Source organism: Apis mellifera, linkage group LG14 (assembly GCF_003254395.2).
Source record: "Apis mellifera strain DH4 linkage group LG14, Amel_HAv3.1, whole genome shotgun sequence".
NCBI lineage: Eukaryota > Metazoa > Arthropoda > Insecta > Hymenoptera > Apidae > Apis > Apis mellifera.
In genome coordinates, this window is record NC_037651.1 from 6,610,714 (window position 1) to 6,635,000 (window position 24,287).

Consider the following 24,287-nt stretch of genomic DNA (forward strand, 5'->3'; position numbering starts at 1 on the left):
TAATTTACCTAATAAATTCGGGAAAGATCAAATATTTTTGGAAATATTAATAATAAATTAATATTATTAAAATATTACAGGAATTTCTTACATTTCAATGCGTTGATTCAAGTAAAAAATATATTTACTTTTTTATTTATATTCTATACAAAAATATATAATAAATATTTACATATATATTGATATTTCTGAAATGATATTTAACATAATATTTAATATAAATGTATATAAATAGAGATCTTTTTCAAATTTTTCGATATAAAAATATGATCTATTATTATCCGTAATTTTCAGCGGATAATTGAATTTTCTAATAATATCATATCAAAAGTATCTATTTTATATTTTATTACTATAATTGCTGAAAATAATATTCATATCTAATTGAGATAACATTTCATCATCAGAATCATTTTCGTTATCGTCAAGTTTATGCATAGAATTTAAAATTTCTGATGATTTTTTTTGTGGAAGATTTTTAAATTTTTCTTTTATACCTGATGAAATTGCAGAATTTTCTGGGGATAATACATCTATATTTTGAAACTGCAATAATTTAGTTCGTACAGAAGTTATATTCTTTTCTTGTTTATTTTTCACTTTTTTCTGACAAGATGGAGAAATAGTTTTTTCAAAACATTTATCAACGTTTATTTTTTCAAAAGATATATTATTTAATATTTTAGGCTCAATTTCTTCAGAATAAATATTTTTTGATGATAAATGCTCAGCATTTATTTGTAAAATCTTGGAATTATCAGAGAGACATTTTTTTTCATTTATATCTGGAGAACATTTTTTTAAATTTTTTAATAAATATTCAGCTCTTTGTTTATCATCATTTTGTAAATTTTCCTCTTCTTTTGTAAATGATTGTTTAGATTTTTGTTGTTTAGTTTCTTTTTTCATATGTTTTACATTTTTAAACCTCGAATTATTAAAATTCTTTTGATTTTGTGAATCTACAATATTATTGGAAGAAATTGAAAAAAATATATCACTATCAAAATTCATTGATTTATCTATATCTTCGTTTGTTTCATTCAAATTTAAATTAGAAAAATTGGAATCTGTTTTATTATTATTTTCTATATTCTCTTTGAAATTTATTAGTTCTGTATTTTTTTTTGAAATTAAATGAATATTATTTTTTAATGGCTCTAATTCTATTGTAGAAATACAATCCACTTTTTCTTTATAATCTATTGTCTTTGTCTTTGCATCTAAAATATTTTCAAAAATCGTTTTCATATATTGCGTACGTTCTATTGTACCTTTACTAGTATAAATTGCTAATAAACTTGAGGGTGAAATTAGAATTTGATATTTATTAGAAACAAAAGTTCCAGAAATTTTTAAAAGACCTACATCGTGTAATAATACAACAACATTAGATTCTAATAAACCAGGATATTTAAGTGGTATATCTCTGTGAAGGATTCCTCGAATATTGTCTGTAAAATCTTTTAAAATAATAGGAGGATTATCATGACTATAATCTATATGTTCAATTATTCCTGCTAAAAATTTAACTTTTGTATTATTGAAACCATTCATATTTGCTATTTTCTTAACAGTGGCAATATTATGACCTTTCAAAAAATCTTGTGGCAAATCATCTAACATTAATTGCCAAGCACCTTCTGTGAATAAATTTTTTGTATTTTGAGAACAATATTCAGATAAATTATTTGTATTAGTCTCTTTATTTGACATTTCATTTTCTTCTAAGCTATTTAAATATGAAACACAAAGTATATTAGAGTCTAAATCATCTGGTAATAAACCAGCTGGTCCTGGAAATTTTCTAATTAGTGTCATCTTTTTATTTTGTGGAGTTTTATATGCAAGCAAATTTTTTATAGAATTATTAGATTGAATATTATTTGTTTCTGTAATTGTTGTAACTTGTAACTGTTTCTGTAATATATTACAAGGTAATTGTTTTCTTGAATGTTCAAACATGCATAATTTGAAATCATCATTATTTAAGGTATTTTCAAGTACACTTTTAGAGATTTGACAATTTATTTTTTTACTTAATGATGTATTTTTTAGTTTTTCATTAATATTATCACTATTATCTTTAATTTTTGTTTGTAACTTTAAATTTTTGGTATTATCTTCTATAATTTTATCCTGTATATTTTTATTTTTAAGTATTCCAAGTACTAAATCTTTTCTAAGTAATTGATTATTTTCACAGGAATGTATTTGATTAATATGGATATTTGGTGAAATATTATCACATGATCTTTTTGGATCATTTAACATATCTTTTGATATATTTTTTTGTGATAAATTTTTATTAAATATCTCAAGAATTAAATTCTTTCTTGATTCTTTATTTTCATTATATTTCAATGTAGTTTTGTTAATGATATTTTGTTCCGAATAATCTGTATTAAAAACAGATGATGAAATTGAATCATTATTAATATCTATTTTACGTCTTTTAGGTTCACTTTCTTGATTATCTTTTTGGGAACAATACTTATTTATTTTATCATCTACATCATTCAAGAAATCCTAAAAATATATTAAATAATTATTTAAAAATTTATTATAAAAATATTTACATATTATAATATATATTTTATTTAATTATAAAATAAATACTTATTTAATATAAATTTTCTGCAAAAAATGTTTTCAATTTACCTGATCGAGATCCCAATCATCACTTTCAAACATTTTTTAAACATTAAATTTTTATTTTAATATATTTTATTTTATATAACATTTGTTTTTTTTATAATTAATATGACGAATTAAATTATACGATAAATAATAATATATTTCAGATCGATATTTGTAAAATGTCAAATATTACAATCATTGACTACATAGTAGTTAAAGATGGTAGACTTGAAGGAATTTAATCAAAATGGTAAATTATATAACACAACAAGCGAATATTTTTAATTTATATATATTTAAGAAAAAATTTGATAAATGGTAAAAATCAAATCATAATTAAATAATATTAATTTATTAAATTTAAATATACAATATAAATCATACATAATATATTTAATTAAAGACTGATTTATTTAAGAACTCATTTCATTTATTGTACATATAGCATTGCTTGTGCTACATTATCTGCTGTTTGTTTATCAATTAATTTTTCAGCAATTGCTAATCCAAAAGCAAATGCTGTTGCAGGACCTCTGCTAGTAATTAAATTATCTAAAAAATGTATAATAAAATATTTATAAACATAAATAAAATATTTTTAATGACAAATAAAATTCAATGTATAAATATACATACCATCAATAACAACTTTATTTTCCAAATATTTGTAATAATCCACTAATTGATCCTTCATTGCAGGATAAGATGTAATCTGTTTTCCTTTTGCAATACCATGAGCCTTTAATGCAGTAGGTGCTGCACAAATAGCAGCAATAAATCTATTTTCTTCTTGTTGTCGTTGTAATAATTTTCCTACTTCTGCAGACTATTCAAAACAAAAGCTAATTAATATATGTTTTCTAAAAAAAGAAACATTAATTTTACTTACAGATGCAAAAGCTTTTGAACCATCTAAACCGCCAGGTAATATTACAACATCATATTTTTGATTAATTACATCTTGAAGCTTTGCATCAACATGTATTTTTACATTACGACTGCAGTTAACATATGGATTTTCAGTAAGGCCAGCTACAGTAACATCAACCTAAAAATAAATAAATAAATAAATTACATAAAATTTACATTATAAAATAATCATAATAAATTAAATTAATATTTAATTTATTAATATTTAAGAAAAAAAATGTTTTTTTATGATATATTTTTTCATTTTCATCCATATTTAATAAAATATTTGTATATTTAATATTTATATATAAAGCATAAATATATAATTTAAGGTTATATGTAATAAAAATATTACTCCAGCTCGTCGTAAAATATCCGTCGTTATTACAGCTTCCATTTCTTCCGAGCCATCAGCAATCAATAAAATTGCTGTCTTTTTTGTCATGTCTACAGTATAATTTGCTTTCAAGTGTAAAAGAATTGGAATTTTGCAAATTGATTGCGCAAAATGTGGAAGAACACGACACAATACTGACATACGTATAGATGCCATAAAGAGAGAAGGGATAATTTATGCTAAATGCTGATTAATGACAGAATGATATATATATAATATATATATATATATAATATATATATATATATATTATATATATATTTTTTTTAATAAATATTTCATTTTTTATGTTTTTCCTATCATATAAGTAATAAAAAAATATTATAAAATTAAGCTCATATAAAAAAATAATTTTGATATAACAAAATTTATATAAATATATATAATATTTTGTTTTATAAAATATAAAAAATACTAAAAAAGATATTTTATTTTTGTTAATAAAATTATATTAAAAAAATAGAAAAATATATTTAAAAAATATATAAAACAATTACAAAAACGTATGTAAGACAATATTTGTTGATTTTTTATTTCTATAATTTTAAATTTCTATAATTTTAAAATTTGAATGAAAAATCTTTGAAAAATTTTGAATCATATATTCAAATTAAAATATCAATATTATATTGAATATTTATAAATCTTTCTATTTTTTTAATAATAATTTTCTATTGAGAAACTTTTAAAATAAAATATAATTTATTGACTTTTTAAATTTTCAAATTGCCACCAGAAAGAATCATGAAAAAGAAGCAGAGGAATGTACGGAATCGGAACGCACCCCTACAGAAGAAAAACGAAACAAAACGCAGTACAAGATGGCTGCGTTTGGGTGTTGTGGCTACTGATTTGTGTAAGATATTCTATAGTAATCAATGGTTAATTCGTAGTGAATCGTTTAATTTCTATAAGTTGTCTATTAGTATAATTGAACTTGTGTATAACGCGTACGTGTGAAAACAAGTCGCGTTTGGAGGAACAATGCGAGCACATCGTTGAAACATTTATCACGGGTGAGTTTGCCTTGAAATTTTATGGCTTTCCACTTTATTTTAACGACTCCCCAGAATTCCGCCAAGACAAGGTGCGATGTGACGAAAAATCTTAGTAAATAATTTGCGATCCATCAAAATGATTCAATAATTGACTTATCGTTCACAATCTCTTAGGTATATCTTTCTTTTCATATTTTCTGCATACATGACGAAATTGTGTAAATAGCTATTTTTTTTCTGTATCTTCACATTGCACATCGATGAGTCAATGAAAAGTTTTATGATGTCCATCGCTCTTTGGTACGCTTTAATTGCGTTAGAATAATGATAAATCGTTTTAATCCATAAAACTTATTTAAATATTGACTACCGCTTTCACCGTGACTCAAGACCACTTGAAGAAAGTAGATATATGTAATTGCTAAATTGTTAAAATGGGTTGTTAAAAGAGGATTTAGTTTCCTTTATAAATTATGAAATTGTAAAAATTTATAGATATAATTTTTTTTTTAGTAATTATATATAAATAAAACAATTGATTTTTTCAGGATTTTGTTCATATATATTTTCATTAATTTTATTTATATTGTGTGAAATTAAGTATTGAGGTATTGATGACACAAATTATATTTATTATAATAAATATAATAAATATTTAATGTTTTATTCCTTTTATAGGATACTTTCCATATTTATATTCTATAGTTCTCAATTTAGAAATATTTTAATTTTAGTTATAAAAATAAAGCCATTTAGGGATATGTAAAGCTGAAGGTATATAAAACAAGGTGCTTCAAAAGAAAATGATTGTATATTATTGTAAAAATTTATTTCAATATTAAAGGTATTAATATAATTTATTTATATAAATTAAATATTATTTGAATAGGAAAGATATAACTAGAAAATAAATAAAATATGTCATAATAACTGACATCATAATAAAAAAAAAGGGTCATTAATAAAAAAAGAAGCATGTTAGCAGTATTTTTTCTTAAACAGTTATTATAAATATACTGATAGAATGAATATATATATAGTTCAGGGGGTGGATGATAGGAATTTACTGAAAATCCAAGATAGAAGCCACTTGAAACACTGGAGAAAGACGGTGGAGCTTCGGAGGAGGAGGAGATGTCTGCCGGCACCCAGGGCGAGATTCGGGTTGGCCCTTCGCACCAGGTTTGCCATATACCTTGAAAACCTTTTTTGCTACTTAGCTATATTGCACAATGTACCTAACTCAAGGCTTGTTCTCCTGAAATATGTATTTTGAATGTATAGATAAGGCAGAGTTCATCATTGAAGCACCAGGTAATTGTGATATTATTTTTTTCACAATACCTATATGTTCAATGGTAATTGCTCCTCATTTATGTATTTCATTTTTCCCTTTTATGTAACTAAAATTAGGATAGTATTTAGGTTATATGTTAGGTATGTGTATTGTTTCAAAGTTATTAAAGTAATTATAGTTTTAAACAACTGAGTATATAAGATGTTCGGAACTGTATTATCAGTAATAATATCTATGTACTATTTGTATTATGTATTATATGTGATTTAAATAAGTTAAACAATTAATTTTTAAGTTTAATTATTTACTGAGAAATATTTGTTTAATACATTGAAATTTTATTTTTAAAATAAATTATAAAATGTATATTAATTGTCAATATATATATATATATTATGAATAATCAAATTAATTTATGAAAAAAATAAAAAAATGTATTGAATTAATTTTTATAAGATTATATTATTAATTTGCAATGCTATTCAATGTATTATTATTTTCAGTTTTAATTATATTATTTTCAATTTTTTTTAGTTTTTAATAAGAATTGTTAAAAAAGTGCATGGTGTGTGTACTAGTTCAAAAATTTATAATAATTGAAATATTAGTATTTTCTTGATGCTTGAAATCCATATATTTATAGTAAAAAATTTTTAGAAACTTATATTTAATTTATTTTTTATTTATATATATTTAAAAAAAATTAATATTGAACAGTAAATGGCACAAATACCTACCTATTCCATATACAGGTTTGTTGTATGCCGATGGTTCAAATAACAATGATAGTTATTCTTTAAGTCACAATAATGATAATTTTTTACTTGCTTAACAGTACAACCACAACACTCAGATCACATCACAAGTACTATCCCTCTGATTGCTACTGTTGCTGGAAGACCCTAAATATGATGAAAGTTATTATGATGAAGCATTCTAACAATAACTTATAGGATATTATTATGTAAGTGTAAGATATTAGTTTTATATATTTACAGTGGTTTTCAGTCACGGTGAAATTAAAAATATTTTATTATTATGTAATAACCCATTGGTTACTTGAACCATCTACGAAATATTAATGTTAGGAAATTTGTGGAGAAGTATTTAGAATATTTAAAATAATCTATATTTTATTATATTTTGTTCTCATCTTTTTTTGTGAACATCATTTGTATTCGTTTGTGAAATAATTTTTCATTCATTTGCTGTTTTTCATTCATTTTTTTTATTTATGTTTATTTTTTTATTTATTAAAAAGAATTTCGTAAATGTGCTTTTTGTTCGCGTGCAGATTAACTTCTAGCTTTAATTTGTATACATATAAATATAATTAATTGTTATCAAATTATTATAAGTTTTAATACATGTATAATAATCATACATTATTTTGAACATTTCTTATTTTATATTTTCATGTTTATATTATATATATATACATATATTTATGATTATATTTATACATAAATATAAAAGTACTCATGCTACTTCTCGTACTAGTATTGTAACAAATGGAACAAAATGGAAAAAAATTATACTGGCTCGTGTAGTTTCGAAAAGCAAGCCGGAGTATAGGTGCGTACAACTAACTCGCTTTGGCATTGGTGCTAACCACGCACAATCCCGAATTTTGGGTACAGGAATTGGTTTCTTGTCAGGCTCGTTTGCCTGAGTATCGGCCGGGTATACCTCCTGGAGAGCTGCTTCCTGATCCAGAGTTTTCTAAAGAACGAGAAGAGCTAAGATGGATTCCAGCTATGGCATTAGACGGGGATCTTCTGATGTACTTAAGGGCAGCTCGATCTATGGCTGCATTTGCTGGTATGTGTGATGGAGGATCCCCGGATGACGGTTGTGTGGCTGCTTCACGTGACGACACGACTATCAATGCTCTGGATATCTTGCACGATTCTGGCTATGATCCAGGAAGAGCATTGCAAGCTTTGGTTAAATGTCCCGTACCTAAAGGCATCGATAAAAAATGGTCCGAGGAGGAAACTGTAAGTAGATGCAATTAAACCGGAAGATTGATTGAGCTTCATTATTATAAATATATAATGCCATTTTGTAACTGGAAAAAGAAAGGTCAGACTTACAATTAATAGATCATTAATCTATTTCGTAGAAACGCTTCGTTAAAGGACTTCGACAATTTGGAAAAAATTTCTCAAGGATCAGAAAAGATCTCTTACCTCATAAAGACACGGTAATAAATATATGTGAAAGTAAAAAGAAATTAGAAGAATAAATAGCAAAATCTCTTTTTCTTTATTTTTAGCCGGAATTGGTTGAATTCTACTATTTATGGAAGAAAACACCAGGAGCGAATAATAATCGACCTCATCGAAGAAGACGACAAGGTTCACTTAGGAGAATTCGTAATACGCGTAATTCGCGCGCTGGTACTCCCAAAGAAGAAGTTCCAACTCCGCCCAAAGATACTCCACCAGCTAGTGTCAATCAGAAAGAGCCTGTTTCAGAGCCGGAAACTGTACCTGTTGGAACACCTGCGAGCAATAATCCTGGTGGAGAAATTAGTTCTGTGACAGAGGACGATAATTCGGAAGAGGATAGTGATTCTAGAGATACAAACACTAACGGAGCGATACATTCTTGTCAACATTGTTTCTCAACTAATTCAAAGGAATATCAAATAGCTGGTAAGGATAGGTTATTGCTCTGTACGGAATGCAGGACACATTTGAAAAAGACTGGAGAATTACCGCCTGCACCTCCGTATCTGTTCCGCCCTGTGCCTGCGGAATCACCAGATAGCCCAGGGAGAATGCGTACAAGAAATAAGGCTAAGGAAACGCCTAGACCTGCAAGACCACGACGTACAGGTGGAACGGATACTCCTGACCAAGAAAAACAACAACAACAACAACAAACACCAGACAAGAATAAGAAAAAGTCTAATAAATCAGAAACACCAAAAAAGGGTCAAAAACGACCACAGACGGATGACGTGGATGAAGACAAAGAGTCTCAGAAACGGAAACGTCCTGGTGAACGTCCTGAGAGTCCCTCAGAGTCTCTCACAACTGATAGTAACTCTCTCATGGATGAGCCTGAGAGAGAAGGAGAAGGTGATACAAATGAAAATCAACCTACTCCGGTTACAGTGCCAACTGAGGAGCCTGTTAGTCCGGCAGTAACTACACCGGAAGAACCTTCCGAACCAACACCAGTTTCTACTCCCGTACCAACACCTATACAGACTTTACCAATTTCTGTTCCTGTTATTCATACTTTAGAAAAGAAACCATTATTAGAAGAACCAGTAGAAACGAAAGAACAAATAGAAGATGTTCCTTTAGCTATGAATCAGCCACTAAAATTGGAACCTATGCCAATAGAACCAGCCATGTCTCCATCTAATGAAGATATGAAAGAACCCGAACAACAACTGAATTTAACTACATCACAATCATTGAATATAAACGATATGAATCAAAATATGCCACGTAATTTATCACAATCAATTCAAAATAGTGGTATTTGTACTTCGACTGGTCCACAAAGTATGCAGAACTCGCAGATTATGTCTCCGACGCACCAAGGACTGCCACTCAATATGCAGTACACATCCAATGTTCCTCCTGTTCAAAATGTACCGCAAAACTTATCACAAAGTATGCAAATGCCGTCGAATATACCACAAAATATGTCAAATGCGCAAAATATGGGACCAACACAAAATCTTCGAACACATGGTGAAAATTTATCAAATACGCAAAATATGCCTCAAAGCATACCGGGACCACCATTAAATCTCAATATTTCACAAAGTATACCAACGAACATGACTCAAATGCCTCAAATGCCAAGTTCACCGCAACCACTTGGTTTAACCGTGATGTCTTCAGAAAATAGGATGTCCGAAAGAATTTCTGATGATAGATTATCTTCGGAACGAATTAGAGATAGTAGGATATCTGAAAGAATATCTGAAAGAATACCAGAGAGATCAGAAAATAACGAACCTGAGAGAAACGACTCGAATAATTTATTTCAACCTATTCAGCCAAGTGGAATGTTATCAATGGAAAAACCATCTTCAATGTATAATTTAGCTGGTACACCACCGATGGAACCACAAAATTTGAAAATCAAACAAGAGATCATTCCTCCTGAGCCAGATCCACTTCAAAGTTTGAAAGAAGTTAAAGTTCCTGGTTTTCAATCTGGATTTCCAGGCCCAAGTTTAGATAATATTAAAAAAGATCCAGATAGTTCTAGTAAACCGCCAACACCTAGCAAGCACTCCATATCTAGCAGTCAATCTGTACCTCAAATACAATCTGTAGCAGCATCTCCAACTCCAACCCTTCCACCACCACCTACGTCTATACCTCAGCCTGTAATGCATCCAGCTCAACAACCAAGCCCTCATATGGCTCATCCATTTCATCCACATCATCCCTTAATGCATCATTCGTTATTTACTGCCATGCATCCATATCATCCTCACGCTTATCCAGGTTATGCTCCAGTTGGAGCTTATCCTTCATTCCCACCCTATCCGTACGGTCCAGTTCCGCATGCAATTCCACCTCCGTCCCCGCAAAGAAGTCAAGAAAGTACAACAATGATGACGGCACATCATTCAAGTACGAGTTCTAGTGTAACGACGAGAGAAGAAGGAGAAAATCTTATAGCCACGCATCATCATTCTTCTACTATGCATCAAGCTACAGCATTGCATCATGACAAATTATTGACTATCTCTTCTCATAGTTCTCATAGTCACTCTTCATCGCATAGTTCACATAATACTCAACGCAAACCGTCACTAGTTTCAGCTACATGTCTGACATCTAGTAGTTCGGCTCATCATCATCATAGACCGCCGCAATCTCAACCTCCAGTTGTACCAGAACCAAAAATAGAACCTGATTTAGTAGAACAGGAACAAGAAGAACCACCAAGTCCTCGAGGTCCATCTCCAGAACCTCGAATCGAGGATTCAGAATGTCACAGATCACAATCTGCAATTTTTCTACGACATTGGAATCGAGGCGAAAATAATTCTTGTACTAGAACTGATTTAATGTTCAAACCTGTTCCGGATTCGAAATTAGCAAGAAAACGAGAGGAGAGATCAAGAAAGCAAGCAGAAAGAGAAAGGGAAGAGCGTGATAGAGCTGCAGCGCAACAAGCTAGAAAAATGACTACACCAGAAAAACAACCAGAAACGTGTAAACCGCCTAGTCGAGGACCTCTTGAGCCTGTCGTATCTCCTTATGATAGATACGCTGCAAGACCAGGATCCTATGCGGATACACCTGCTTTGAGACAATTGTCCGAGTATGCTCGACCACATGCTGCATTTTCTCCTGCTAGACATCCTGCGCCACCAGATCCAATGTTACATTACATGTACAGTCCTGCGGCTCGTGAACGCTTGGAATTGGAACATTTGGAGCGTGAAAAAAGAGAACGAGAAATCAGAGAATTACGCGAACGAGAATTAAACGATCGACTAAAAGAGGAACTCTTGAAAGGAACACCTAGACCAATGCCAGCTCCAGTGGATCCACATTGGTTAGAAATACATCGACGTTATGCGGCCGCAGGACTTGCACCTGGACCTTCAGGTCCTCCTCAAGCTTTACACCAATTCGGTCTTTACGGTGCACCGCCGGGACCAAGTCAATTGGAAAGAGAACGTTTAGAAAGATTAGGTAACATTACTTTCTACTTAATATCAGGTCTATTATTTCCTTGAAAATGCGTATCTTTCTTCTCGCATATTGCATTGAACACGAAATTAACTATGAATGAATGATTTTTAGGCTTTCACGATCCGAATTGTTGTTGATTAATATTTCAGATGTAAACTGTGTTTTTTCAAAAAGTATAGGCAATCCATTTTAATATTGACAAAGAATTAAAACAAAAAGAATACAGTTTACATCTGAAAATTTTGAACAGCGATTATAATTATTTGATTGAGATACGATGAAATTTAGGATCTAGATCAATATTGTCCAAGTTAAAAAAATTTTTTTTTCTTTGATTTCATAAAAAGATTACTCTTTCTTCAAATGAGATAAAATATATAAATTATCTAATTTATAAATGGACAATGCTGATTTAAAAGCGAGATAATAGTTATTTTTGAATGTTAGTTGCCTTGATATTTTTATCGTAATCAAATAATCAAGTAATCAAACAGAATTAAGATGTAGTTATTAATTAAAAATCTGACAGAAGAGTGCCGCAAAAAAATGAAACAATGAAAAAAATAAGAAATCTTTGTAGAGAGAATTATTATTAGTTGGTTAGAATTAAGAGTACGACTGAGACAGTATGTTTGATCGAGGCGCTGTCGGGTTTAGGGATACCGACTGCAGCCGGCGGGGGGCCAGCGGGTGCAGGGGCTGGCCATCCCGTGGCGGCTCATCACCACGGCCAGCTGGACGAGCGACTGGCTCTAGCTGCTGACCCGATGGTCCGGTTGCAGATGGCTGGCATTTCGCCCGAGTATCATGCTCACACTCACGCGCATACGCATGCGCATACGCACTTACACTTACATCCGGGACAGCAGCAGGCCCAGCAACAGGCTCAGCAACAGCAGGAAGCGGCTGCGGCTGCAGCTGGATTCCCCCTGCCTGGTAGGTCCTACAAATTAGGATGTTGAGTACGCTTTCGCACGATGATCGCTCCTTTCACTGACTATTTTTATATTTTAAGATAAAAAAGATTATTTTTATAAAAATGTATTACAATTTTATTTTTAATAATACGTAAATATTTTGATAGTTTCTGAATCAGATAAAATATTTTTCTATACTTTATATATATATATATATCATATATTTTTATAATAAAAAATATTTATTAAAAAATTCCACAATTATAATGTAATTTATTTATTTATATATTTTATTAATTGTATCTGTGCGTATTTTTCTTAAATATTAGATTGTAAAATTAGATTTTATATATTTTCTGAGAAACAAATTTATATTTTTATTAATTTTATATATTTATTTTTTGAGATTTTTTTTTTTTTTTTTTATAAATAAAATAACAAGTCCGTGATCGGTAAAGCGATCGATTGCGTATAAGCGTACTATACGTGCTTAATCAATTTAATGTCGGTCACTTTAACTTAAATGGAAAGCATCCTAACTATTGCCAACAGCTTATCTTTTTTTACAAGAAAAAAATAAAAATATCAAATTTTTCTCTGCGGCAAAAGTTTTTTTTGCATTTTTCTGTCGCTTTTCTCGCTATACCATATTATTAACTTGGCACCAGAGCTTTTCGATCATCGAATGCAGCTTCTGGGTGAAGGTACGATTCATCAATAAAAATTCTATAAATTTTTAATAGCGTAAATTACTTTAAGTAAATTGCAATGATTGCGTGCGTGTGTGTGTGTACTAGTATAAATGGAAACGATACAATGTGTTTGTAATACACAAATATTTTCATATATTATCGGTTTGACGATTCCCTTAAATATTGCATATTACTTGTATAATTCATCAATTTTAAAATAACATCTTTGTTTTTTTGTTATTATACAATTTTATTATAGAATATTAATTTTATTATATAAATTGTCTAAAATTAATTATTTAAGAGTCTAATTATGCAAATATAAAATTTGATTAGTTTTTGAAGAATGAAGTAAAAGACATTATTTTAATTTATAATTTCAATCTTATTATAAGAATTATGCGCAGAAGTATATATAATAATAAGATATTCATAATTTGTTGTAGTCTATGATATCTAATTAATTTTGGACAGATAACAGAAGAAGAAGAAAGTTGCGACAGCTATAAAAACAAATATCATGAAACAAAATCTCACGCTTTATCATGCATGTCTCTCTATTCATAAATTTCTCAAAGCTTTATTTATCCTATGGAGGCAACAACACAATCATCTTTTACAATTTACTAATGTTTTATATGTGTATAGCGGCAGCTGGTGCAAATTATCCTCGACCAGGCTTAATGCCCCGTGACCCAGCACTGGCTCTTCATCCCGCGGAACTTCTTGCAAGACCGTACGCGGATATGGCAGCGCATCACGAGCAATTACAACGTCATCTCATGATGGAACGCGATCGATTCCCTCCTCATGCATCACTTGTTGCACACCACGAGGAATATCTAAGGTTCGTCCTTTGAAATCCATACAAAGCTTACAATATGTATGCTTGATTTAGACGACCAGTGTATTGGACTAACAAAGGGTGTTTTTTAGACAACAGCGTGAGCGCGAGCTTAAAGTTCGCGCACTGGAAGAAGCTGCACGTGGATCACGTCCTTAAGTGTAATTGTATTTATATATTTTAATAATTATCCTTCGTAATTAGGGATGAGACAGTCCTCGTTAATATAAATAATTAACGAGTTTCATACGATGATCCTAATGAAAGGGAATCGTGTTAAAAAAAAAAAAAAAAAGAAAAAAGAATAAAAAGGAAAAAAAAAGAAAGGTGCAAAGATAAAAAAAAAAGGTAAACAAAGGAGATCTGCTCAAGATCATTGACCTTACATTTAGGATCAAAAATTATTTTTATGGTTTTCCTTTAATGTTAAGTAATTAATGAGAATAAAAACATAAAGATTGTTACAATGCGTAACTTTTTAGTGTAAATATGACACGATTTAAAATATAGTGCTAGATTGATCTAGCACCACATAGAGGATTAAAGTTTATATATATATATATAGTGACTGCTTGACGTGTAAATTTGTTTGAAATCTCTATATATATATTATATATATTATTAAATCCAAGATATTATTATCATATGCTCAAACGAGATTCATTTCCGTTTGATTTCATTTTTGACAGCGGTGATAATGCCAAAGTGTTCAGAAAAAAAAGTGGTTCACCGTATTCCTCCTTTTTTTCTTCGCCCTTCCATGCTTATGCACAGGAAAGTAAATTGTTCTTTGTTTGTTTTTTCATATACATACATACTCGATTATATATTGACGAATACAAATCGTGTCTTCGAGTCGGATAATAATTTTATAATCTTTAGAATAGCTTCCCGAAAATGTTTAACTGTCTGTGTTTCATGAATGATTCATGAACAATTTTCACAGACTTTCCGTGTTTTAGCGTATCATAAGATATAACTTAAGTTTTAAATAATTATTGTAATTTCTGTGTCAGAAATTTGTATATTTTCTGTGTCACAATTTGTATATTTTCTATATGTATCCTTTTAAGATTTTACTCCGGAGACCACGAGCGTTTGATACTAGTTCGATCGAGCGGCTGATTAATAATTAAAAACAAAATATAAAAAAAATATTAAAAAAAAACAAACTTTGTAACGAAGTGACCAAAGTTAAAAAAAATTTATAGAGAAACACAATCGCATAATCTTCCATGGTCGTGCGCTCCGTGGAGTTTACAGAAATATTCTGGGTGCAGGCACTGGAAATTAATGCGTGAAAATTTTTCAGTGAAAAAGAAAAGTAAATATTAAAAGAAATGATCTTTTATTCTGACGACCATTCGAACATGTAAATTTTCTGCTATATATATATTAATTCAATGTAATCTAGTTATTTAACTAAAATATTTCATAGGAACGTCCAGTTTTATCATATTTTTTTTAATCGTAAAGATTGTTCGAAATGATTTTTAGAATGAAAAATATTGTGCAAATATTGAATGATAAATGTATGTTTTTATTTGCTTGCACTTAAAAAATTGTAATATATTTCTCCTATGTCATACAAATATTGGTGATGAAATTATACATTTCTGTTGATATAACATAATCTCAAGCAGACGTTTCCTTTTTTTTTTTTTTTCCATTAATCTCTTATCAAAGAAATAGGAAAAGAATATGTTAAATGAGAATTTTATGTAATCAAAAGATTGAATCATTGTATAATTTCTTATTACCAGTTTGCCTGTCACTGGATTCCCTGAACAGAAATAAATGCCTGTCTTATAAAAGACTATCTTTTCGTGTATAGTAACTTATATCCTATACTATTGCATTAAATGAATTTATAAAAAAGACAGTTATAAATCAGTCAGATGCTAACATGAGACTAGACTAATTAGTTTTACACATGGTATTTGTTTTTCTTGCTCATTCTACCGGTTGTCTGTTTTTATTGACCGTAATGTGAAACCCAGCCTCTGACCATTTTACGTAGGAATCATCATATCTATGTATATTGATATATTTGTGGTTGTAAAAGGAAATGAGTGTTATATTACCATTTAAGAATTATTTCCTATTATGTAGTTACGAAAGTGCAAATTTTCAGTGAATATTTGAAAGAATAATTGCCAAGATATATATTTAAAGTAAATTTTAATAATTTGCAATAATTATATACATATATAGAATCATTGTCAGTATTAGATTGTTTTTCAATATTTTTCATATTTTTTTTATTAACAGACAATTTATTCTATTTTATATTTTTTAATTTTATTATATATTTTTATTTAGTTGTACTGTAAAAAAATGAGTAAGATTACTATTATCTATAAAAGAAGTTTTGTACATTGAAAAATTCAAAATTAAAAATTATTTTTCATTATATATAAAAAAATAATATATAAGTATATATGTTTTATTTATTTTATTTTGTTATATGTATTTCAAATAATCATTATTGTTATTAATGCATTCTGTTTTTCCTAGCAAAGTTTTGTACAAGTGGTTCATTCGCCCCTAATCGAATACACGTGTATTTCACATGTGTATTCATATAACGGGAAGGGATAGGGTGGGAGTTAAAGGCAACACATTGGAAAAGAGGGAATTCTGAAGAAAACTAAGGAAGACACGACAGCTCAGTCACTTATAAAATGAGCCACTGATATAGTCGGACGTCTTTTTTGAGTTAAGTGTAGTTGTGTAACGATTAAGTAGTAGCGGTATAGTGCATTATGACTGCACGAAAGAGAGAAGAATCATCAAAACAACGTTATCAAGCTAATGCACGTGAGAGGGATCGTACTCATAGGTGAAAATAATTTTTATTTTTCTTATAAAAAATTGAAAATTTATTTTTTAATATGATGATAAAATAAAATAAAACAATACTTAACTATGTATTTATATTTATTTATATAAAATATAGAATATCTGAAAGGTACAGAATATAAAAGTTGAATTACAATGAGTAAGATATATTATTCAAAGTAATTAGAGGTGTAATTATTTCAATAATTTGAGTATTATTGTATTAAGGTATAATTGCAAAAACCTCTAAATGCTTTGAGCAGTGTGTAAACGAGATATTCGTCTTTTGGTTCAGGAGAACATTCAATAATGCAAAATTCACAAATACTCTTAAAAAGGGTAAGGAATTCAAACGTGAAATTCAAGAAATCCAATCTTCGCTGTGCAGTGTGAATACGGCTTTCAGTGCCTTGAGAACTTTAATACCAACGGAACCTATGGATAGAAAATTATCGAAAATAGAAACATTGAGATTAGCAAGCAGTTACATCAGTCATTTGGGTGCTATTCTTGTTGCCGGCCCTATAGATCAACCCTGCTTACGTGTTGAGGGTACTAATGGTGTTTATGAAACAAATCATTGGGCTGATTCACAAACAAGACGGCAAGTTTGCACCTTTTGTCTTGCCATGCACAGAAAATATGTAAGTTAATGATAAATCCCGATATGAATAATATTTATTTTCCATAATATTAATTACTTACTTATTTATTTATTAAATTATTTAATTATTATTTATTTATAAATGTTATTACTATGTAATAGAAATTAAAAAAAAAATTGCAATCGCAAAAAATGAGGATTTTTATAATAATTAATAATTTTTTAAATTTTCAGAATTTAAATTTTGCGTCAGGTGTAATTTCAAATTATTAATGGAAATATTTCATTATTTCTATGAATTTATCATCTGTAGATTAAATAATGTGTAAAAATTAAAATTTATTAAAATTTTTTAAATAATTTACTTTATATTTTCTGTATATATATAAATATTTTATAATTTAATAAAATTTTTACATAATACAACAAATATTTAACATTATTTTTTATTATTATATCTGATTGTATCTCTATTAGTTTATAGCATTTATTACATTACATAAATAAAAAATTGTGTGGTAATTTATAATATTAATAATAAAATAATAGAGAAATAAAGAATAAAGAATAAAAAATTTATGCAGATATGAATAATATAAACTCTTTAGGTTGTATATTCAAACATCATTTGTTATTTATCTTATAACATTTGAACATCAAATATCCGTATAATTGCCAATACTACTTGATTCAAAGCAGCGTTATCATATATTATTAAATATATTAATTTAAAAAATACTTGTTTATTTTGAAATAAAAATTCATTATACAAATTACTAAATAAATTTATAGCATTAATAAGCATGAAAAAAATAAATTTGTTAAAACATTGACAAAATGATAAATTTCATATTGATAAGAGTAGTACGGCGGCGAATGTTTCAGTCTTTCGAAGTCAACAATGCTGTGAAGAAGCACATTTTAGTTTTTCTTCCGTTTTCGTTTCTCGTTTCAATTTCAGTGTTTTTATTCGGTTATTCATTGAGGACTAGTTCATAGATAATCATGTTCCTCATTGAGAAGCAGTTCCTCGAATGTTTGTGTATTAAAAATTAGGTAAGTTTCGCAAAGAAAAAAAACTTATACAAACCATAGTAACCGCAATCAATCACCGCCATTATGATAAAATTAAATTTATTCAAAACTTGATGATTTAAAAGATATAAATTTTAATATTAAAACATAAATATTCATATATCTATGATTAATAATTTAAAATTTTCATTATATAACTATATATAAATCGATATTTGTATTATTAAAACACAATGTTAAAAATAAATTTTCTAAATATAATTAAAATTTTCGCAATGAAAGTAATAGTGATTTAGGAAATTAAGATCTATTGTGTATTATTTAAGATAAATTTGATAAATATCATTATATAGACTATTATTATACTGTAAGAAATTTTAAAGATTTATTTCTCTCTTCCGAAACGTCTGAGTTCTTATCTACGAGGCTGAAGGTCTGGACGTGTTTGACGAATTGGAAATTTAAAATCAAGAAAATTAGCGCCTTAAACAGCGCGTATGACCGCCATCTTGTAAAAGTGTCTGTAGTGTTTGGAGGTTTAGCGAGAAGGAACAGCAGCTTCGCCGGAGGCTGGAAGTCCTTTTGAAGTGGTTGCAACGGTCCTTGGCAGTCCCTGGGCACCCAGGTGACCTCGTGCGAGGCCAGGGTACCTACAAGCTGCTAGGACAACCTTACGGCCAAAAAGCTCATTTACACGCCCGACTCTCGCGAAGATGGTGAGCATTCTTATACGAAGATTTTCATCTAACCCTCTGACAAATTCGTTTTTCGAATCGTGAGTACATTTTATTTGCAAATATAATGTTACAATTGTATGAGATAGCAATTGTATAAACTGATTTTTTTGTCAAATATTTTCGTTTATTTGTAATTACTGTTGCGAATTTTACTTATTAGACGAACAGTTTTCTCACTTGTCAATATTTTTAAGTAGTGTTAGATTAAAGCGATCGTTATGACGATTTTGATACATATCGTTGACAACTTTTTTGTGCTTCTTTCTAATACTTTCATACGTGAATAATGTAGTATAACCTATGTTTATTTATCATCCTATAAAAAAAAGATTGATCTTAATGTGCAGATCAACGAATTGTTTTTGTTTGCAAACTTTCGGATCACTGACAGCGTAGTAAGTTTCGTATCTATATTTAAATGTCATATACATCTACAGAAATCGCAATATTCTTAATTCCCTCAAGTTTATATTTTTCCTTAATAAACAATATTAGTCATTTGGTATTTAAGTAAATTTATTAATTTTTAAAACAAAATGTAGAAGTTTTTATTCAAACTTTATATTTTTATGATCATTGTCTTTCATTATTTTTTTAAAATAAATCATTTAAATTTTGAGGTATATAAATATATTTGACATAAAAATCTTATATAATAATTTTATTTTTATTAAGTTATTCTATATTTATTTCATCCTTTTTTATTATATCCTTATATTATACATAAATATTAGCAGCGTTCTTTTAATATTAGTCATGTTATTTAGAGTTCGGCATCCACGGGTGGAACTGAGGGGTCTAGTCCAGCCTCTAGCCCTGCCTCAGCAACAAGTCTCACCATGGCTGCTCCAAAATATGGTACTTTGGTTCCAAATCGCATCTTTGTAGGCGGCATTTCAGCTAATACCAGTGTAGAAGAACTTGCTCAACTTTTCTCCTCTTACGGCAATGTAAAGGCTACAAAAATAATTGCTGATCGTGCTGGTGTCTCCAAAGGTTATGGATTTGTTACATTTGAAACTGAAGAAGAAGCTAAAAGACTTCAACAAGAGGTTTATAATGCATATTTTTTTATATAAATTATTTAATATATAATTTTTTTATATAAATGCATATATTTAATATAAATTTAATCAAAGATATATCAAATTATAATATAATATTATTAATAATAATAATATTAAATTATTTTGTTTGTAGTCTGAATGCATTGTATTAAGGGAAAGAAAATTAAATATAGCACCTGCAATTAAAAAACAACCTTTCAATAGATCTTTGGATGGTGGTTCTGGATCACCACCCTCTGTGCCTACTAGTACTTATTATTACCCAAATGGTTAGTATATTTATATTTTATAATTTTATAAATGTAATTTATTTTAATAGTTTTATAGATTTTTTATTATAAAATTATATTTGCTTATCAGGAATGGGACTGACATATCAAAATGGTATGACATTTTACAATACAACAGCTCCAACACCAACAACACCGATTGCTCCACCAACTGATCCAGCAACTATTTATCAAGCTACCGGAGTGTTTGGTAAATTTCACAAAAAAACATAAACATAGTTATAATTTATTCAATTAATTGAATTAATTTATTGAATTAAAATATTTCTGCTAATCAAACTATTCAATCTTAATAAATAGGGCCACAAGCTGCTGGTCATCAAACTTTCGCGCCTGTGATGTATCCGTGTCCTGCTCCATCTCTATATATGCCACAACAATATCAATATTCACCTATGCCGGTAGGTAATAAAATAAATAAAAGATTGTGCCGACTTCTTTCTCTGATACTACTCCTTTTTTAATCTTGGGTCCCTTGTTCACACTTTATCATATGAATTGTCTATTGGGTATAGCTTGTATTTATATTAAACGGTAAATCGGTTGCGGTTTGACAGACAAATGGTTTGATGGGAGAAGCCATACCACCGGCGTTTCTACCCAACCCTCAGCAAATGCCTACTTACGTCCTTCTCGACGCTATACAGTATTGAGGTCTAAAGGTACATGGTCTATGCTAAATGACTAGCATGCAACGCATTATCTTTGTGCGTTTACTTTGTCAAACTTCTGCATGGCCTATCAATGCATGCATCACTTATTTTTTTTCACAATTTATAATTTATATTAATAATTTTACATATAAGTTGTACGTGTAAATGAACGTAAGTTTAATCATTAAATACACATTTATTATGCTTGTATCACAAAAAAATTGTATTATCGAATGAAATCATACAGAGTGTATCACAATGTAACATTATTTATGATTTCATATTATTTATATTTTCAAGCGTGCATTTATGTATCTTTCGACTTCTTTCTTTTGTTGTTATTCTATCACATTTTTATATTGTATACAGACAATATAAAAAAATATGTATAATATTCATCATATGATAGTCTTTTATTAAAAAAAAAAAAAAGAAAAATAGTAATATAGTTAAAAAAAAAATAAAGGTAAGATATTTAATATTTGAAAATCTCTTTGTTCAATAGCAAAGATTTTTCTTTCGTAGCATGTATATTGATGTTAATATATTCTTCAAAACAAGATGATTACAAGGTGCAATTAATATATATTTATTATCTTAAAGATAATATATAAAGATAATATATAAAGAAATCATTCCTATATGTTTTTTTTAATAAGAATTAACTTTAATAAATAATTTTTTTTTTTTTTTGTGTAGTACGAGTGTTATGCAGGGGCAGTTGCCGCCGGAGCTCATCAATATTTGTATCCTACAAATAACTCACAAAACAATACAAGTGGCGGTAACAGTAATTCTGGAAGTGGTAATAATGGCACAGGGGCAACCAGTCCACCGACGGGTCCTCCACCACCACTTCCATCTTTACCACCACCACCGCCGACACATTTTTATCCTCCTGCCGCTCCACCACCGCATCATCATCCACCGGTGCCTGCAGGTCCTGCGCCTCCTCAGATGGATCATATTTACTATCCTTTCGCAGCCGGACCCCATCCGCCTCCACCACCACATGCATCTATGGGATTAACTGATCAACAACTATTACTTTTCCCTTCTGATGCCACATGCCAACAAACATCTTCATCTGATGGCCAGGCTGCTCCTCAGGAGGTAAGTTTTTTTCTTTTTTTAGAAATATATAATATGATAAAAAATTATCAACACAAAATTATAAGGAGGTCTATACTCTTTATAATTTTGAAACATTATAAGTTTATATAAGATAGGGCACAACGTACAAAATAGCCATGAATACGAATTTTATTACTTTGTAATTTTTTGAATTTTCTAGTGAATATTTTTAGTGAATTACAGATAATAAATTTCAATCTGGAAACAATTCAGTAATGAAAAATTATTTGTTTGATCAATAATATTCAAATTCATTGTAATATATTTTAATTTTCTATTAGATAATTTTTAAAGATTTAATTTTCGGAAAAAAAAAAAAGAAAAGAAACCATACATTTTTTATATAATTAATTGATGATTGATATTGGCTCATTTTACACGCATGCAAATTATTTTTGAAACTACTACATATAGATATAATAATATGTTGTTTTAAAATTCCATTATTAATATGCAACTCTCATTCTCGTACAAATGTATCATAATATCATATTGCTCGATCGAATATATTCATTAATTAAGAAAAGAACAACACACACGAAAAACTACCATCTGTAAAATAAATCGCAGGATTCTCGTTCGACATCGAGCCACTCGGAGCAAGCACATGGTGAAACACAGGCTGCTTCAGGGTCAGCCACACCCTTGGTGTCCTTAATGCCCGTGAAATTTCCCATGTCCGGTCGTTACACCAATTATCATCCGATCGCGATACATACCGCCAACTTGTACAGTTCCCAAACGTGTTTAAACGAAACTGACGATTGCAGTGGTAATCAGATGCATTGTAGGACGATCGTTTATCATCCAGCAGCTGTTTACATTCCTCATACACATACACCTCCATTTCATAATGCATCCGGTGGTACAAGTCTGTTGCCAACACCGCCATCCGTATCACAGCAATTATTTGATTCGGCCAACAAGAATCAGTGCTTCAATTCTAGAGATTACACGAAATCCGGCAGCGTAAACACCCTAAATAATTATTCGAAATCGCAAAATCACGGGATCGCGTTATCGCATCAAAATCCGTTCGTTCGAGCTCAAAACTTGGGGAATTCTCAGCCGTACAAACATAGTAACTTAGACGGAGGTTATAAATATACGACGCCGGCAATGAGCTCGCGATTCTCCATGCAGTATAACAAAAAGGCGGCTGGTTCGAACGTGGGCTCACCGGCTTGCTTCGTAGCACAAAAATCATCGGAGAATTATAATTCAACTCAGAAGTCGGCTGTTTTCGGATCGAATTCAACCGGTGGACAGCCGTACAATTGCACGAATTCGCAGAAAATGTTCAACCCGGCAACGAATTTTGATTACGCGAATAATCGTAAAAATAACACTGGTGGGGATCAGTATTTCGAGAACACGGCGAAATCGAATAATTATTCTACCCGTAAAAATACGACGAGCTATAGGAACAATGGGGTGATTGGCGGACAAACCGAGGGAAGTAACAATTCAAATAGTCAATCGAATGATAAATACGCGACTAATATCGAAAACGAGAATAGTACTTCGCAGGGTATACAAGGG

General features: G+C 29.4%; 5 protein-coding genes across 14 annotated transcripts in view; 3 read left to right on the plus strand and 2 right to left on the minus strand.

Moving 5' to 3' along the window:
• Window positions 1-249: 249 nt before the first annotated feature.
• On the minus strand, window positions 250-2,823 carry LOC102655994 (hybrid signal transduction histidine kinase M). Its single transcript, XM_026445107.1, has 2 exons — window positions 2,662-2,823; window positions 250-2,529 (listed from the first exon to the last, which is right to left on the minus strand). The coding sequence occupies exons 1-2, from the start codon at window positions 2,692-2,694 to the stop codon at window positions 340-342; spliced, it is 2,223 nt and encodes a 740-aa protein (XP_026300892.1). The 5' UTR covers window positions 2,695-2,823; the 3' UTR covers window positions 250-339.
• A 191-nt stretch (window positions 2,824-3,014) lies between these two features.
• On the minus strand, window positions 3,015-4,135 carry LOC551882 (protein dj-1beta). Its single transcript, XM_006563060.3, has 4 exons — window positions 3,908-4,135; window positions 3,530-3,688; window positions 3,277-3,466; window positions 3,015-3,192 (listed from the first exon to the last, which is right to left on the minus strand). The coding sequence occupies exons 1-4, from the start codon at window positions 4,103-4,105 to the stop codon at window positions 3,071-3,073; spliced, it is 669 nt and encodes a 222-aa protein (XP_006563123.1). The 5' UTR covers window positions 4,106-4,135; the 3' UTR covers window positions 3,015-3,070.
• Window positions 4,136-4,737: 602 nt separating this feature from the next.
• On the plus strand, window positions 4,738-16,203 carry LOC409084 (arginine-glutamic acid dipeptide repeats protein). Of its 7 annotated transcripts, none has more exons than XM_392608.7 (8): window positions 4,741-4,965; window positions 5,988-6,129; window positions 7,885-8,244; window positions 8,370-8,450; window positions 8,523-11,931; window positions 12,589-12,867; window positions 14,189-14,387; window positions 14,477-16,203. In XM_392608.7, the coding sequence occupies exons 2-8, from the start codon at window positions 6,082-6,084 to the stop codon at window positions 14,541-14,543; spliced, it is 4,443 nt and encodes a 1,480-aa protein (XP_392608.4). In that variant the 5' UTR covers window positions 4,741-4,965; window positions 5,988-6,081; the 3' UTR covers window positions 14,544-16,203. The 7 variants fall into 7 exon arrangements, with proteins under 7 accessions (XP_006563118.1, XP_016771698.1, XP_392608.4 ...); XM_006563054.3 differs by having other exon boundaries at window positions 7,903-8,244; XM_016916208.2 differs by lacking the exon at window positions 5,988-6,129 and adding an exon at window positions 7,745-7,819 and having other exon boundaries at window positions 7,903-8,244.
• A 626-nt stretch (window positions 16,204-16,829) lies between these two features.
• LOC113219217 (transcription factor 15-like) lies at window positions 16,830-18,198 on the plus strand. Its single transcript, XM_026444891.1, has 3 exons — window positions 16,830-17,226; window positions 17,521-17,869; window positions 18,064-18,198. The coding sequence occupies exons 1-3, from the start codon at window positions 17,150-17,152 to the stop codon at window positions 18,100-18,102; spliced, it is 465 nt and encodes a 154-aa protein (XP_026300676.1). The 5' UTR covers window positions 16,830-17,149; the 3' UTR covers window positions 18,103-18,198.
• A 1,141-nt stretch (window positions 18,199-19,339) lies between these two features.
• The window catches only part of LOC726928 (ras guanine nucleotide exchange factor Y), a 5,881-nt gene continuing 933 nt past the window's right edge, over window positions 19,340-24,287 (plus strand). Inside the window, exons 1-7 of one of the 4 annotated variants that reach the window (XM_026444933.1) lie at window positions 19,340-19,639; window positions 20,356-20,653; window positions 20,802-20,937; window positions 21,029-21,148; window positions 21,259-21,359; window positions 22,311-22,724; window positions 23,316-24,287. The exon at window positions 23,316-24,287 is cut by the window's right edge and continues 933 nt beyond it. In XM_026444933.1, the coding sequence (XP_026300718.1) occupies window positions 20,441-20,653; window positions 20,802-20,937; window positions 21,029-21,148; window positions 21,259-21,359; window positions 22,311-22,724; window positions 23,316-24,287 (1,956 nt within the window). In that variant the 5' untranslated portion in view covers window positions 19,340-19,639; window positions 20,356-20,440. The remainder of the gene's footprint in view (window positions 19,640-20,355; window positions 20,654-20,801; window positions 20,938-21,028; window positions 21,149-21,258; window positions 21,360-22,310; window positions 22,725-23,315) is intronic. The other 3 variants (XM_026444934.1, XM_026444932.1, XM_026444931.1) reach the window with 3 other exon arrangements.